This window comes from Melopsittacus undulatus, chromosome 6 (assembly GCF_012275295.1).
Source record: "Melopsittacus undulatus isolate bMelUnd1 chromosome 6, bMelUnd1.mat.Z, whole genome shotgun sequence".
Taxonomy (NCBI): domain Eukaryota; kingdom Metazoa; phylum Chordata; class Aves; order Psittaciformes; family Psittaculidae; genus Melopsittacus; species Melopsittacus undulatus.
Window position 1 is genome coordinate 80,577,360 of NC_047532.1, and position 18,515 is coordinate 80,595,874.

General features: G+C 36.2%; 1 protein-coding gene across 1 annotated transcript in view; it reads right to left on the reverse strand.

Annotated features, from left to right (window-relative positions):
* Positions 1-842: 842 nt before the first annotated feature.
* KLHL4 (kelch like family member 4) overlaps positions 843-18,515 on the reverse strand; it is a 43,512-nt gene continuing 25,839 nt past the window's right edge. Inside the window, exons 4-11 of the mRNA XM_005148277.2 lie at positions 16,762-16,958; positions 13,741-13,953; positions 12,489-12,675; positions 9,244-9,468; positions 7,211-7,373; positions 4,334-4,546; positions 3,217-3,388; positions 843-2,498 (exon numbers count right to left, since the gene is read on the reverse strand). Coding sequence (XP_005148334.1) covers positions 2,439-2,498; positions 3,217-3,388; positions 4,334-4,546; positions 7,211-7,373; positions 9,244-9,468; positions 12,489-12,675; positions 13,741-13,953; positions 16,762-16,958 — 1,430 coding nt within the window. The 3' untranslated portion in view covers positions 843-2,438. The remainder of the gene's footprint in view (positions 2,499-3,216; positions 3,389-4,333; positions 4,547-7,210; positions 7,374-9,243; positions 9,469-12,488; positions 12,676-13,740; positions 13,954-16,761; positions 16,959-18,515) is intronic.

Sequence of the window (18,515 nt, forward strand, 5' to 3'; positions counted from 1 at the left end):
GATAAAGCAGAAATGTTAGAATTTTTATTACTAATGCTTAAAAGTTAGTATTTGCTGCAAAAAGGTGTTCTAGGTGCATGGTCAGACAGATTCCTTATAGAACAAGGGGGAAGAAAGATAAAATTAACATCCACCTTACAATCACAGATGTCTTACTATGCAGATTCACTCACTGTCAAGCTTGGTGGCCAGCCTCCTTGCATTTGCTTCAGAACGTTGATTTGGTGGGAAGTAAAAATACCTTCTTCTGATGTGAATTATCTAAGCCATGATTCACTAGCTGGTTTAGGGTTTGTTCCCCATTTGCTTGGCTGTTTATGTTGGTTTAAGGTAAGGAAGGGGTTTCTGTGTCGGTTTCATTTGTTTGTTTTATTTCGGGGTTTGGTTGTTCTTTCCCCTCCACAAAAACTAATATAAAATTAAAATAGTCTTTAAAGCCAATTTGTTTCCTGGACTGCCAAGCTAGCAAGAGATCATGTTGGTCTAAAAATTCACAAGCACATGAATGTAGTTCTAAGCTGATACACTTATAAGTTTCTGTTGTAGGACAGCTTTGTGTAATAGCCCCAAAGGAAATAATCTTCAGATGTCCCGTACTTTCAGCCCTCTGCAGGCAGTCAGTTCAGGTTGCCATAGGTAGGGGTGGGGGTGAAAAGGGCCTCCTGGTGTGTGCTAGAAGGAAGGTAAATTTTATTTCATGTGGATCAGATGCAGTTAGGACAGTAAGACAGGATCTTTGGTTCTTTTAGAGTACAGAAATGAGATTTATACTTCTGCGTTTTCTGTTCTTAATGAACGTAAAATAAACCCCACAAAACTGTTAAAACATCATCTAATTTTTCTTAGCAGAGAAAGTAAAGTTTATTTGACCATAGCATGCTATATATAAACAATTGATTTTTCAAGTTAAAAATGTTTTTTCCTCTTATAAATAGGCTTATGCGATTTCATCTTTAGAAGCATTCAACAGGATTAATAGTATATTTTCTTTTTAATATATTGCTGAATTCTGAAAACATGGTATTCTATCAGAAAAGTTAATCTACACGTTCAGAGAATTTTCATCTGTCTTGAATTTTCTGAGCTAACAAAACAACAACATACCACTAAAGTCGGTACTGTCCAAATATTGTGCTTCACAGCATAGAATATCTTACATACATTCTTTTTCTGAAATACACTTTCAGCATTTGATATTATAAAAAAAAAAATGAAATTAATCAGAAGCAAATCAATCTTCATTAGAAATTGGCACACAAAAAGAAAACATCATGCATGTGAAATACTATCTGCTCTTTTGAGGTGATTCTTTCCCTGTTTATTCTTGATTCGTAGCTTTCCCTTAATTTCAAATAATACATTAACATGCTCATATAAATGGTATAGAACATTACACAGTGGATGTGTTGGGGTTTTTTTCTTACCGTATTTCAACTGTACATGAGAGAAAGCTGGTAATCTTCAGCTGAGGTCAAAGATTGTCATATCAATATGATATAAAAGTTTAATTTTGTAAGTTATATTCAAGGAATGTAATTATATGATTGTTTTAAAAATTTAATGCATGGTGATTATCTCAAGAATAGTCAAATTAGTTTAACACATACTGACAGATGGTTGGTGGGCAAAGAGAAATCCATGAATAACCTGACACCCTGATCAGCATTAAAATATCACATATCTATGCACTGTGAAAATGATTGCAAATTATTCTAGCATTGTGTTTTGACAAAAGAGATCTCTTTCTGTTGGCACACACTTAATAACATAAAGATACCTTAGGCCTACTACTTCTTTCACCATTCAATTTAATATACTGCTAAAAATGCATATTCTGTTACAGTACTAACAATGCCGGGAGGTTGAATAGCAACCAGATTCTGTGTTTCTCTGATATGTTTTTAAAGTTAATTTAGTAATTTAATTTCTTAAAATAGAAATGAAGTTACTTCTGCAGAGAATATTCTGCTGCCTGTGATACTGATGGGCAAATATTTCCTTCTGTGAAGTTCTTGGTTGAAGGTTTTTCTCTCTTCTTCATTTTCATTTACATAAAGTATAAAAGCTCTTTTTATCAACATTATCATAACTGCCACCATAGAAAAAAGGTTATGAAATCTTATACACCCGTTTATCACTTTACTATTGCAGTTTATAAATAACAGATACACTTTTGTAACAAACCTGAACCATTTAAACATATCATTGATTTTTTATGTACTAGGCATAATAAAATAATTCAGTTATGCAAAATTCTCTGATTTCTGTAATGTGGGAAGACACTTCTAGGCTCTTATAGCATAATGGCTCAGAGATAAGTTTTCTCGGTTGTGGAGGGCTGCTAAGATGTATATAGTCTGTACTGCTTTTTGGAATGTTTCTTATCTTCCTGACTTCACAAAACTCCACTCAGTTTAGTTTCACAATATTTATAGTCTTCAAGGCAGCTTCACAACAACAACACATGCTCCAGCCCTTCCGATATTGACAGGAACTTCCTAAAATAAAAACAAAACACAAAAAGAATGGAAAGGAAAAAAAAAGCAACACATTTTTAGTTACTCCTATGGATAGGACTAGAAGGAATTATTTACAGATTAAAAGTAAATCAATTTGTTTATTCAAATTACGGGGGGGGAAAATCCTATATAAGACTGAACCAGGGCTCTAAAAACACAGTTTGGGCTTTTGGGTAAAGGCTTTAGCAGCCTCTCAGAGTTAGAGGAGTGCAGGCTGGTGGTATTGCTCTTAACTTCTGTAAAAGACCCTTGTATCCCGTGTTCTGAAACCACAAACTGTGTAGCCACAGAAGCGTCTCAACAGTTAGACTATTTCCTCTTGCTCTCAATGGTGGTGGTCATAAACGTAAAAACTTGGAAGTGTCTCCAGCAGAGGGCATTGTCCACGAACACATGACAGGTTCAACAGCTGTAAATTTAAGCCCTTCAAGCACAAAATAGTTTGCGCAGCCGGGATCACAAGCCCGTGTACTGCTTCCACCCTTTAATCTGAAAAATCTTACACAGTTATTTCACAGCAGAGGCAACCAATGTTTTATGAAGCCCAACTGCACTATTACTGCATCCTAATATAACATTTTTTCACAAAGCCAGTGATATTTTTGCAACTTAATTCTTTTTTGTCCTTTATTTGGACAGAATTCTTCCAATCTGTGGGGAAAATTCTTATTATTTCTTAGACAGTTCTTCCCATTACCTCTGTCCACTCATTATTTTGAGCGTCATAGGACTCCACAGTATCCAGGTACGTATGTCCATCATAGCCCCCAACAGCGTATAATCTGTCCCCCAGAGGACAAATTCCAACAGCATCCCGAGGTACACTCAAGGGGGCCACTGTAGTCCAAGCATCTGTTTTAGGATCATACCTAGGATGTTTTATAATAAAATTTAGAAGAATACATTGTAGAAATACATTTCAAATTTAAATGACTGATATTTGCTTGCTTTCTGCTACACTGTTGTTCAGTTTACACCATGAGCTAATATGATTGAGTGATGCGATTACATATCTTGCCACCAGAGGGGTCTTCAAGCACATGAAAAATGCCCATATTTTCACTTTCTGATTACAGATTCAGTTCTATCAGTACATTTTCAACAGAAATGTGGCCTGAGAGGATGATAACATGGCCAACAGTTGACTCAGCAAAGCTAATTTTAATATATTCTTTTTTCTTACTCTTTAAAGATTTCTGTTTTCTCTTTCTATCAATGTTGATTTTATTTCTGATTTGTATTCAGTCAACTTCCACTGTAAATTCAAGTGAATTCCTGGGTAGCTCCAGGTTTACCCTATGCAACTGGGAACAGAACTGAGCTATTGTTATCACAACAGGGAGTACTTGCTTCTTGTTTGCCTTTCTTGTTCCCAAATGACAGTAGTGTCAATGGATACCCATTGACCTTTTTGTCAATATCACCTGAGTACTTGGAAGAAGAAAGAGCTGAAAAGTACTTAGTTCTTACAATATATGAAGCAAGTAGCCCAAGCCTGGGTTTTGGCACTTGAGAAACAGAAAGGTCACGTGTTGTATTTGTCTTATTTGTTGAGTTGTCCTTACCTGGCTCCTGGACAGCTCAAATAGAAGGAGGACCTGGGGAAAATTTGTTTCTGAGGGGTTTTTGTTACCACAAGTACATTGGAAGTGAGTTACTCTGTTCAAAATATTATTTTAGGAAGCATAATATGTTTTGCAGACGTAACATTCCAATTGTGAAAAGATTTCCTTTGCTGCTATAAGTTATTTAATATTTCCTTCCTGGAATATATTAAAAAAAAAGGAAAATTAAAAAAAATAATAATTCCTTACCTTTCTACGCAGTCGGAAAGTCGAGAGCAGTGGTTGGAAGCAGGTGCATCATGACCTCCCACAGCGTATAAAAACCCATTGTATGTTGCAACACCGACACCGCCTCTTCTCTTAGACATGGAAGCACATATGCTCCACTTGTTTGTGTGTGGATCAAAACATTCCATTGATTTCAAGCAGGAGCTTCCATCTCGTCCACCGACAGCATATAGTCTGGGATCATTACCCACAAGAAGGCAAACAATTTCAGTCTTTAGGCACTTATTTTAATAGAGATTTTTAACTTCATTCAAATTACTTTAAAGAGTTCTTTAGGCCCATTATTTGCTATATGACAGCTAGGCTCTGGAACTTTCTTTGCACAAAATGTTTTGCATTTTAGTTGAAGGAAGGTTTATTCTTTATTTGCAGTGTAAATTTTCAAGCAGTCTTATTTGAAAATTAAGCTTTAAAATGCATATCAGCTTCTTTAAATGTGAGCTATATATGGAATTTGATAGATGCTACATATGTTTTAAGTATATGGGTATTATTCCATATAACAGGCTTATGGAGTATTTGACATCTTAGTATTGCATTAAGTATTTTTCCTATATGTTGTATGTAAAAGAACTTCAATAATACCATTATATAACAAAAACATATATCAGAAATTTACTAAATATAGTTTCCTCATGGTTTGTATTTAAGATCTGCTAGACAGATGTTACCATACAGGTAACTTGTCTGCTCAGCTTAAAGGTACTCAGCAAATGACCAAAAATGGAGATATAACCAGCTGATGTTAGAACAACATGTAAGTATAAGTGGTGAAAATCAGCATCAAGAAGCATGAGAGTTCTGTGGCTTTTTGCCATGGCATTTTAAAAAGCCTGAATTTCTTTTGTGTTTCAAGCTAACTTGTACGTTGCTAGCCTAATGATAGTATGCATATGGGATTTGAAAGCAGCAGAGATGTTTAGATGTTGAGTGTGCCAGTTGTTCTGGTTTGTTTAAAACTTGGCTAATACTTACTGCCATGAAATTGAATTTTCTTAGTGTATGTAATTAGAGACCTAGGGAACATGTGGACTTGTCCAAAATCACCTAAAATAAATCAGTTGAATTTGTTTCAGAAGTGCCTGGTTTTCTCCAGTGGCTGGAGAAACTTTCAGACTGCTCTGGTGTATAATTTAACTAGAAGATTCTTGACCACTCTTAGAATAATACAAAGTTTCTAGCACTCTCTTCTAATGTTTGTGAATGGAAGACAGACTTGAGTTCAGTTGCGCAGTTTGTTGCCTGACCCATAAAAAACTTGAGGATTTGATTGTTTTCTTTTCCCATCATGCCATTAGATGCAGACTACTTGTTTACACAGCTTTCACAGGGAGAGGAAATCACTGTATATACAAACAGATTGGTTGGGATCTTTTGTTCTCTGTAACATGTCTAGAAACATGGCTGTGTGTCCCATTCTCTAAGGAAAAGAATTCAGAAAGTAGTCAAAAAGTGATGTTCCATGGAAACTTATATTCTGGTTGGGTTTAAATATTCCCTTTGGCTTAGGGAAACAGGAAAAGGAGGAGCATTCTGTTTGGTTAGACCATAGCAGTAGCACTGAATGATGGACATTTTGATCTTGGCTCCCCCTGGTATGCCAGAAATTACATCACTAGACTAACAGACATGATTTAAGCCAGGCTGGAGACAGCTTGTATCAGGAGTGATTGAGAGCATAGTCAGGATCAGGCTGGATTTCCTCTTTGACAAAGTGGTTTCCTGCATGTTGCTATGGAAGGTACCAGCAGGAGTTTCTGGTGAAGTTTATGCTGAGAACATTTCCTCTGAGATACAAAGGGACTTGAACATGCACTTCTTTCTTTCTTGGACTTTTGAGTTAATGATTAAAATTGTATTGTGTTGGAATGCAAAACCCTGACTTGTGTGTGAAGAAGTATTTGCATTTGCAAATACTTTGTTTCTGCTCCATATTCTTCTTTTTCTCTGGAATTTAAGAAGTAAACAGGGAAGCCAGTGATAAAATTTCAATATAAATGCTGTGGTCTGCCTGCAATTGTGATATTCCAGGCCTCTACAAACTGTCATTGCTAAGAGCTTTCCACAGATTTAAATAAGAAGGAAGGCTGGCTTAAGCTTAACTTCAGGTTACACAGTCGATTCATACATGTGTCTGTTCCCATGTAAGTGAGTGACTTTAGTGTCTTAGGAGGATGTTTAAATACGTTTTGAAAATCATTGTGGGAAAACCAATGTACAATGAGCACATGGTGTCAGTGTATTTAAGCAATAGATGAAGTGCAGAATAAATCTGGGTAGGGTAAGACTTACAGAAGGCTGTTTATTCTGTACTGAATTATGAAACTTGTTTTCCTTTCATTGAACACAACATAACTTTTAAACATTGAAAACTTATTCTCTATTGTGAACTTGTACGTTGAAGATGTAGTTGCATGCAGGAGGTGTAAAGTAACAGAGGAATGACTTTGTTTCTGTATGTATTCTTACAAATGGTGTGCCATTGGAAACTGTGATTTTAAAGTATAAATATGAACTTGGAGTATTTTTTAAAGTAGCCAGTCTTTTATCCCATAAGTCATATTCTAGGTAAAAATCTGTTACGTATGTAATAACACATTCAAATTGCTGTAACTTAAAAGGGATGTAATATGTTTAAAATGTGACTGTAAGCTTGAAAATAATTTACCACACAACAGAGGAAAAGCTTTCCTTTCTTGTTTTTGTGCATTATATTTTCTCTTTGTTTTCTCGAGGTGATTAATTACTTTGCAAAGATTGGAAAGAAAATTTAAGAAACTATATTTGCAAGGAAGGAAGTAAATGAAAAACCAAAGAGCAGTTTTCCTGTTGACATACTTGCTATTTAATGCTGCAACCCCTACGGTGCTTCTAGGGGTTGACATGCTTGCAACATAATTCCATTGCCGTGCTTGTGGGTCCCATCTTTCTACGGTATTAAGGTAACTCCATCCATCATGGCCACCAACAGCATACATTGGTCCTTCAAGCATTGCTACTCCTTAAAAGATAGAATTAGGCAGAAATTGCAGTATCTAACAATTTCAGTGACCAGTAGTATATTAACTTCACACTTTAATTCTGCATATATAGATAAGCAATTTCAGCTGGTATTAAACTACCTAAAAGCTACCTTGTCATTTAGCAGAATAAACAAAGATAAAGAAAATACTTTACATACGGTGTTGTTCTGAATAAGCCTTATCATTTGCCAAAAGATTAGAGGAAAGCTGCTTAATTCTGATGCTCTCTTGGACTTTTATCTCTTCGACTTCTGTTGACTTTGTTCTGAAATGAATTTGAGCCCCTAAATGAGAAACATTACTATTCTTTTAAAGAAAGGCAAAGCTTGAGCCATGCAAGGAAAAATATGCCAAAATCAATGACCTGTCCTTACTCTGAGCCAGCTGAAGCTCTGTAGTCTGGCCAGCATGAAGCCTGAGTGGGTGGGTAGCTGGCTGTCCTTACCAGCTAAGTACCATAACATTTTAATGCCTGTAAGGAGAACACACTTTTGGATGAGAGCTGGTTTGCATCTGTTGTCCTTGAGGCCCAGGAGAGTGAACTTGGCTGTCTCTGCAAAGCTCTGTATGGACATATCCTTCTCTGGAGAGAAGGGCTTAGGTGCCTCCCCTTTGGGAAGCTGCTGCTGTTTTCTTCCTTTGTGGGTAAGGCAAAATATTTGAATCTGTCTGCTTAGAAGTTTTCTAAATCTGCCTTTTCAGGCCTAAATACACATGGCCTGATTTTGTACAAAAGTGCTAAGTCTCCACAAAGTCACACTGAAGCTAATAGGAGCTGTAAGCATAAGAGGCAGTATTTCAAACCAGGCTGATGCACACACAGAAGCCTAACTTTGAGCACTGAAATTTACCACTGTGACCTACTTGTTAGATAGAATTGTGCCCCTGCAGTTGGTAATTATAAAGACCTCAATGAGAAGTATTTAATCTGTTTTGTCATCTTTTCCTTTGCTACCTACTAGTATTTGTTTTATAAATTTGACATACTCGCTGGTAAGAACCCCTCACCATACTTTCTCCACCAGTGGAGAAGGTGATAGAGGCCACAGGTTTAGCAAATGATTCTGGATCAATGTTTTTCTATTATTCAAATAAAAATATTCTCAGTCATTTGAACTTACCAAGGATTTCAAGCAGTACCTGTTTCTGTAAACTTAAGCCAGCTTTTTCATAAGAACTGTGATATATAAATCTTTCAAAAATCATCATATTCCCTCCCTTACTGTAACTACAGTTACTCCTTAACTGTAAACTTATCCTTATTTTTTAATACCTCCCAAAGCTAATTCTGGATTTCATATTCATATTATTCATTCACTGTAAATAATGTTAAGGAATATTGTGCAGAAAAGAGCCATAGATACTAAGCCATGGCAGAGCTCTGTAAAACTTCTTGTAGTTACAGCATTAAAATTACTAAAGTTGTACTTAGCTCCTTACCCCAGAGCTTTCGGATAGTTCTCTGATCTGATTTTCACAGGTGCTTGGTAACTATGGCCTTAAGTTATAGTTTAAAAAAAATAAATCAGACTGTTTCTGTATCACAGGCATCTCTCCAGACTGTTAAATTGGACGAAAAGTTGATTATTTTCACTGTTGCTTATTTTTTGTAACTTTCTAAAGGTGACATTAACTTTGGAAGACCAGTGCAATAGCAGAATAGGTGAATACTAATAAATATCATTGTCATTAAATCATGGCAATAGGCAACTCTGTCCTTGAAAAATATCTTTTACAAATATGTCCATGTTACTAAATGCTAAAAGAGAATATGTCACCTGTGTTTGCATCAACCAAAAGTGATTTGTATTTTGTGCAAAGTATTTACAAGGAAGGAGCACCTCTTACCTAGGCCATGTCTGTGTGTTGACATAGGAGGCATTATAGTCCAGACTTTGGTGATAGGGTTGAAACATTCCACAATGTTAGATGTTTTCAGACCATCTCTTCCCCCCACAATGTACAGCTTGTTGTCAATTACTGCAACTCCAAATTGTAATCGTCTACCATTCATAGTACCAATTTGTACCCAGCTGTTAGTCCTAAGGTCATATTTTTCAATTGTAGTGGTACCTGTAAAAAGCATAAGAGTAATGAGACCATGAATTGATCAGTACCCAGCAGTCAGTGGTCAGCACACTGCAAAACATTATTGAATTATAACATGTTGAAATTCTGTGTGTGGACTTTTACAGTGGCTCCCTGAGAACTTCTGTTGTGAAATGTGAACCCTAGTGAGCAAGCTGCATTAATTGTGTGCATATGTGATTGTCAAATCTATGAGAATGAATTGGAGGCAAGAAGATAGGGAATTACATGCCAGCAGATTTTTTAATACTGGAAGTCTTAGAGATAGGTTAAACCCATCACTCACTTAAATACCATATAGGTAGTTGTGGCTTTTTATATATTCCTTATGAATACAATACCTCACAACTATGTACTCTTTAAATATGTTTGTGCTCAAACCATTAGTGATACCAGAAATGGGAAATATATCCATGTTTCTGTATGTCTTATGACTTGGGCACGCATCTTCGTGAATAGCTTGGGTATTTCGTTTTTATGGTAGGGACAGGCAGTAGACTGTTGTGAGTACACATTTGGTTCCCACAGGTCGCTTCACCGAGGTTCACGTTTGCAGCAGCCTTGCAGTAACTGCTTGTCTAATGTAACATATAATTGTATTTTAATTTTTTTTTTCAAGTCACTGAAATTATAGTAATGTTTGTGCTGCAATTATTCATAAGGGCCTAGCTCTCTGCCATTCAAAATGAACAGTTTTCTATGCACTGGCTCCTGGCAGTCACTCAGCAGATGTAATTGCTCCTTTGAGAGATGATTTAGCACAGTGGGGAGATGGCTGAGTAGCAACCAAGCTAGAAGAGGCAATTGCCAGTTGTACATACAGTGCACCCTAGAGTTCAGCTTCAGCTCAGGTGAAGATGAGAAAAACAGAGCTGATTTCCTGTCTGTTCCTTGTCTGGGATGTGACACTAGAGAAGTAATACTTTGAGAATTACAATAGGTAGGTAGTGGCTGAGGAGTTATTTACAACAGCAAAACAACCGTGCAATAAAGGAGAAAAGAAAGGTGTCATTTGGTTTAGGGATCTCATAGAGATCATCTGATATACGTAAGTAATTTAGTGAAATAAGAGCCTATCTCAGGATTTATTTTCTCTCATCTGTATGCTTTTCCAGATGCAGAGACTAGGAAAGAAACTGCCAGATCCATCTACAATAAAAGTCTACTTTTTTCCCCTTTCCTGCCCTTTTTGAGTAAGTGGATTTGTTTGACTGTTCTTCCCATTTTGTTAGTCTCTTTGCTCCTTGCTTTGATTCCTTCTCATTTATTCTATGCTCATATGGGAGTACCCCAAACTTCTTTACTTCAAAAGAATTTACCAGCACACTAACTAAAAGACAGGAAAAATACATTAAGGTATACAGTGTGTTCATGCATAGCTTGTAGGCTGCAATTTTTACAGAGGCTGGAAGGTAGCTTTTGAAAGTTAAATGTGGTTTAGGCACATTCATGTTTTTCAAAATACCAGCCGAAAGTAGTTCTTTGATCTTCTTTTGATCATTTGAAGTTGAGATTTGACTTCATATACCACCTGAGATATGCACAAAGCCAAACCTGGCATTCCCTGAGAGTTTTCTTAATCACAGAAAGCATATTATTGCCAGGGGAGGTTGTTGCTCCCTTCTCAGAACTGTTCTTTCAGTGAATCGTGTTCTTTTAGGTGCAGTTTCCTTTATCTTACAATCCAGCACAAGTTCAAAGTATGAGTCAGAGCTGTAGAGGACAGCAGGGAGGAAAGGAAGTGCTGTTCTTCTTAACCATCAAAAGGCAAAAGTTCAAACAATTGGCTTTGTTCCAAGGTAATAAGTAAAAGAGGCACCAACAGGAAAGGCAGATGTTGACTGAAATAGCCCTTTCTTTGCATAACCTTTACTGAGAAAAGCCTATTGGAAAGATTTATTTTTATTTTGGTAGAAGTTAGTATAAAGATTACCTTCAATCCTTGGCTAATTCATAAATAATCAGTATCTTAAATGAAACTATACTAATTGCTACAGTTTAACTTCATTTTGCTGAATTATTTTAGGAATGAATATTTTCATGTTGTGATGGTGATGAATGTGTATTGTGCACCTGACTTGATTGCACAGAGACAGTAAGGTAGCACTGCAAGACCTCTCATACAGGAAAAATCAGTCACCGGCAACTTTTTGCCAACCATGAAATGCGTTAGCTTCCTTGTATTTCTATTTAAAGTGAACTCACACAGCTTAAAGTAATACTGTTCAGCAAGTTGCTAGGTTTTAAACTAATTATAGTTCTTTGGCTCCAAGCTGTGGGTTTGAATTTAAGAAAATGATCTAATATACAGCTTACTAAATAGAACGGTGTAATATGTAAAGCTCTAAGCTGATTGCAGTTGTGAAAATCAAATAATAAAAACTGGAATATCTTTATAACATTGAACTTTCAGCCACAAACCTGAATAAAACCTGTGTATGAAGTCCTTGAAAAAAGCTGCACATACTGTTGCATTCATGGTAAAATACAAATCTTTCCAGCTGAAATTTTATAGTAAGGATTGATAAATGAAGGTTGATAAGTGTTCTCTATAGGTCAGTAATGCTTTCTGGGTTTACTTTTATTTCTTTCAGAATTTTTTCAGCTTTCTAACTTTGTCAAAAAATAGAGCATAGGATTCTAAGGCAACATTAAATGCATCTGAAAATATTCTGAATATTACTTTTTTATTATGAAGTGTAAAGTCAAACTATATACACAAATTCTTACGAAACTTGTTTTTTTAAATCACTATCTGAATCAAAATTCTTTAGTCTGCATTTCAAGATGCATGTACATCATTTAGAAACACATGATTCTTGCCAGAAGAAAAAACATCTAATACATAGGATTGTGTTCTGCGTTTATATTTTTCTTCTTTTTCAACCCTTAGTTGCTGTTTTCCTAACAAGTCTTTAAATAATTGTCATATATTATCTGGGTATCTGTAATCCAATTCATTAATACAGTTAAATTAATACAGTGAAGTTAATCTCTGAGCTTACCTTTAGTGGCATCCATACCTCCTACAGCGTAAAGTGCACCCACTGTAGATTTTCTAGGCTTAGTTCGAGGACTTTGCATCATGGACCGTCTCTCTGGTAGGAGGTGGTACTTCATAGCCTCCATAAGAAGTTTCTGACACTCTAGGTCGTCTGCAAACATTGGACTGTTTTCTAGATCAGCTAGTAACTGAGAAATGAAAAATTAGGATCTTTATATAGATACCTAAATCATTAAAATTGTATGTATGATAGTAATTAAGGTACTTGGAGATACAAAACTCATTTTTAGTTCCCCTCTCACTGAAGCTTTGCTAGAAACTCTGCTTTAATGTAAGAAAAATAATATAAAGGTAGGCAAAAGACGTTATATGTGGGGGTTTTTTCCCCAAAAACTTTCTTTTAGCATTTAGGAAAGATTAAAATTGCAAGTGCAGTAGTGCACCCTCTGAATGCAAAACTCATTTTGTTATGAGTGTGAGCAAATCTAACAAAAAATACTACACATCTCTGTGAATATCACAGTTTGTTAAATATATTTCAAATGTATATAGTATTTTGATATGTAATCCAAAACTGAGTATTTGTGGCTTCAGTCATGGTGATCCATAAAATAGCTGTAGCATCCTGAAAGTCTTGATACTCCTATAAGCTTTTCTGATGTGATACATAGATTCTCTACAACACAGATACAACAGTGTCAGCTGACTATAAAACAGTTATGTCTATCTCTGGAACTTATTTAATGAAATATCTCTTTCAGTCTTAAAGGACAAGTAATGTCAATGCTTGGATCAGTCAGCATTAATCTAGACCCTTTTATTTTTGTCTGGGCTTTCTGACAATAAAGAAATAAGTATTGTACCTTATCTGTCCTGCAGTTTGGTAAATGTGAATAAATATCTTTGCATAACATCTATGTTGCTATGTTATTAGAGGAAAAATAAATACTGTAGTTGCTACCCAAAAGAAGAAACACTGTACTTTTGTAATACTGTTAGACTGACATTTTAGAGGCAATTCTGAGCCTAGTATTTAAGCTTGAATGGTGGGATTTTTTTCATCAATACCAACAATACATATCTACTATGCAGCTAAAAAAGAAAAGGGGGGCGGGGGTTAGCACACCCAAAAAACCCCACCAAAACACTGCAGCCAAACCCACAGCCTTTTCACATAACTCTCTCTCTAAATGATGCTTGAGGCAAGCATTTCTGCTGGTAGTTAAGCTCCTGTTAGCCCTTCACATTCGTACCTGTGGTGAAAGTAGAGGCAGTCTAATGTAAGAAAGAAGCATTCCTAGGTCTTGTTGCCGGTTTTGCAAATCATGCCTCACCCACATCATTAATGCCTGGAATATGGCTTCTTCATCTGGAACATTGATGTCATCACTAGATAGCAGCTTTGCAATTTCATTAGCAGGTAGCAACAGAAATTCCTGGTTTTTTATTACTTCTGTAAAGTGGTCCTAAACAGTAAAAAAAATAGAGATTTCAATGCACTGATGATTTTCACACCTTGAAATAACTTTTTCTTGGATAATGTAGACTTTGCATATATTTTGTTCCTGTTCTCTTCCACAGATACTGAAATGCAATATATATTCTAAAGACCACTGCATCTCATTTGACCAGTTAAAGGAAATGTTGGTTGCTCTTTGCTGCCTTACTCTTGTAGAACTGAACAATAATGTTCCTCTTCACCCTGCCACACTTACAGATGTGCTTGTCAGGCTTCCTGTCAGTATGTCCAGTCTTAGGGGTTTGCCAATTGAACCTGTCCCAGCAAAGGACTTGCAGTCTTTAATTACTGTTGTAAAACTCACCAGCTCCAGAAATGGCAACAAGTATTAAATCCCTAGAATGTTTCAAAGAAATATTTTTCATATGAAGAATAGGTTGCACACTCAAGTTACAACTGTATTAGAATTGATATTAAAATACATTAGGTATCCTTACTTGTGCTAACTCCAAAGGAAGAAAGAAATTTTGTTGAGAGTTGGGGTTTATATGTTACATGCAAAGAAATACATGTGTAAGTATTAATGTCTGCATTGGAGATGTTAATTTATGTACCTGGAAGGAATATATCATATTTGGGACCCAGACTGAAATTGGACAGGTGGAGAGATTTTATGGTAGCTGATGTTTTTATTATTTATTTTCAGTAGTTTCTTAGCTTTGTGTAACTCTTTCAAGAGTACCCAGGATATAGAATACAGAAGAATCAGTGATTTAAGGAGATGTTAACTTTGCTCTGTTATGCATATCCTGCTTTAATATTTTGTGACAATCAGAGAATAGGAACAGGAAGGCCAGTCCACATGTAGTTACAAATATAGAACAACATGTGTATCAGAAGAAGCTCTATCTACACAAAAAGATACCAGGCAGGAAACTGTTAATATTTTGCATCAATGGTTAAAGTAATTGAAAAGGAAGGTCTCCATTGTCTCTGCTTTTATTGAATGTATGTGATGTTTACAGCTGATTATCTCCTCAGGTTGTTCAAATACTACTAGTTCATTTGCATGGTCTATGTTTACAGCACAACATTATGGTCTTCCCCTAACATACACATTTCAAGTGGGTGAGCTTGGCATGAAACAAAGCAGAATGTTTTTATTTTTCTTCTTCCACAACACTCCGGTGTTTATACATTGTTATGATCTCTTATTCCCCCACGTGTTCTTTAAAATCACTTTGAGGGCTTAAAAGAATATTTTCTTTAAGGTTATTTGATGGAGCTGCAGATTTCCTTTTCTGGCTCTAAACTGTCAGTAGCTGCAAACCTGGTAGGTGGTTTTATGACATGCCTGGTCTTCTTTTGTGGCAGCATTCTCAGCCTCTGTTACACATAAGATACAGGAGGTGGTTCTAGAGGTGGAAATGCTCCCAGCTATTTTCAGGAAGACATAGTGTAAAGCCTGTATGCACAGTACTGCTGAGTCTCATTGATTCATCGTGATACTTCATGTAGAGTGTATTCTCTATGTGACCCAAATGCCATTTCTGTGGCACAGTTTTAAGCAAAGGAAAAGTCTTAACTACATAAGGCTCTCTTATTGTCTGACATTATAACACCATATGTGTAACCACATGGTTTTAGTTGAGTTTTTCAGAAATCTGGGCTGTGAATTTTAAATGCTTAAAGTTGATGCCTGTGTGCTAAGGCTGGTGGGAGAAAAGAGGCTGCACAGGAGAGGGGAGATTTTAGCTGAGTATGGAATAGTGTATACTGTTCTGTAGTGGCTGAGTGAACCTCTGTCTTAAATGTCCTTTCTCAGACTTGAAATATAAAAGGAATCCAGATTGCTGCTAAACAAATAATCCATTAGTATAACAGGAGGGAGCACAACCAGTGCCCTCAATCTGCAAAGGCCACTGTCATTTATTTCAGCATGTGAAAGTGTACAAGTGTGCTCTTGCTGGAATGCTGTCAGTATATGAAGCCTCTAAACTGGTTTTGACACAATACACTAATATTTCAAGCATAAATCTGCCATGTGTATCCTAACAAGTAGTTCTTTTTATATTTATTTAGCTGCAGCAGTTGCTCTTCTTTTTGTGTTTAAAGTTGCTATATAGCACATCTTGTTGCCCTGAATATATATCCCTTGATTTCGTTTCACAGCAAGCTATCTTGCTTCTCTGTTTCCCACGCTCTGAATATTCATTTCTTGCTTTAAGCCAGAGGATTATGCTCCAGTCAGGGGTACATTTCTTTTTAGCATTCCAAATCTTTCTGATTCATTCTTTATTTTGTCTCTTTTTGCACGTGTTTCATCTTAAAATCAGGTTTTGAATTTTGTGTGTTGAATCAAAAGCATAAGAATGGGTCATTGGTGTTTGCCTCTTGACATTAGCCCTGTTAAGGTTGTGGGTTTTTTGAGGAAACACATACATCAAGCTTATCATACTGCATACTGAAGTTCAGTAAGTACATCCTTCTACAAGGCAACACTCTGAAGTGAGAAAAACAGATTTATATTTCTCAGCATGCTTTTCTCTTTTTCCAATGCTTCCATAACAGTCACAGCTCTTAAATTTCCCTTTGGAGACTGAACTGGGTAGAGATGTCCATGCATCAGGGACTTTGCAGAACTAACCCTGACAGCATAGCAAGAGCAGAGCCACTGCATCTGTCTTGGAGAGAGCAGCAGCCCCAAGCATGGCTCAACTGGCTCTGCTTTGCCAAAGCCCATATCTTTTCCATGAAAGCATTTACACTTTCTGTTAACATTAAAATAGCAGAGTAGTTAGATTGTTCATCTTACCATAGTGTATGTGTGTGCCACCTTCAGGAGCTCTGTGCAGCCCTGAGCATCTCCAAAGGAGCGAATCCCCAAGCAATTAGAAGGATGGAGCTGCTTCATGAGGAAGTTGCAGCATACCTCGATAACCTGGGATAGCTGGAGAAGACAAGCTGCAGCTAGCAAACTTTCTATAGTGTCTTCCTTTAACTCTAGAATACCTGTGTAGTTTGCATATGGGGGAAAAAAATAGTTGTCAGTCATGTGTTTGTATTTTTATTACTTGAAAGCTTCCCTCTCCCCAGTTTTTTTCCTTCTTTGAAAGATTGGGAGTGTCCTGTGATTCACAGATACACTTTTCTTTCTTGCTGAAGGATTCTATAAATATATGTTTTAACAGACTTAAAAAATCTGGTGAGTTTTGAATAGAGTGATTGGAACATTTTAATTGGATCTATAACAGTATTAGATCTGACTTTGTCTGAAAAAAAATAAAAGGTGTCATTAGAGAAAAACCTTTTCTAAAATTAATATATTAATGCATAAAAATATCAGAAGTTTATATTACACACAAGAATTTCAATTTTAAAAGCTAGGAAATGCCAGCAGTGTGTGCAGGAAACCTACTTTCTTTCATTGTGTACTTCTCTATTTAAATTTTTAATGAAATTAGTACATGGCATGAGAGTTTTATAATGTTCATAGATTGGAAGGTGTTAATTTCATAAGATCTTCCATCCTTGCTGCTCAGTGGATGGCTCATTTCCCTGGTTGATACACAGCACTAAAGTCCTATTCTGAAAAAAGAACTGTGAGGGGTTAATACACATCTCAGTTTAATATGAGAAGGGTGGTATTGGGAGACTGTAGTTAAAATTATCATTGGAGTAGAACTGTAAAAGTTTTCTTGTTCAGAGTTCACTTATGATTTATTTCAGCAGAATATATAAGCAGTTCTGAAAGTTATAGCTCTCATCTCTGAAAGTCATATTTGTATTTCATTATCTAGGAAAAAAGTAGTACTCAGCTTAGAGGATTGGTTATCATCACATGAAAACCTGTGACAGAAGCAGTAGGAAATCTTAATTTTCCATAGCAGTCTTTACCTTAGCACAGTCCCATCTCTTCCTGATGATCTTTGCTCTGTAACTTAAACAATACCTTCCAAATTCTGCAAGAAATGAGGAAGGGATGGCAGGGTGCAGAGTAGGGCAATGTTTGAGGTTTGGTTGTCACCATGCAAATCAGAGCATTCACTGAATGTATACAGCAAAATTGGTGCATGTTCTTATAAATAAATGTTACAATATAATGCCTCAAAGCAAAGAGGGAATCCTATTTTCACATGGAAGTTTACACTGTTTTATAGTCTGGTGTTTGCTTTCATAGACTTATATATATATATTCATGTGGTTTTGCATTTAGTCACCTAAAAGAGATAAAATTTAATGGAGTGGGATTGTTTTGAGATACATGTGGATAATAAGCAGCCCACTGCCCTGCTTCATGGTGCTCGTACTAATCTATTTCCTCAGGTAATGTATGCTAATTGAGTAGCACAATATCACTGCATTAGAGATGTTATTCAACATTCCCTCTTGCCCCTATATTTATCCCCTTGCTTTGTACCCACAAACAGGGTCTATTTTGTATACAGAAACACATTATTGATCTGGGTTGCAGGTTGCTTAACCTCAAGATAATCGCTCTTTATGCAAGTCCAGTGAAGTGCCTGACCTAACAGATGAAGTCCCTGATTTGTAAGTTATGCTAAATCC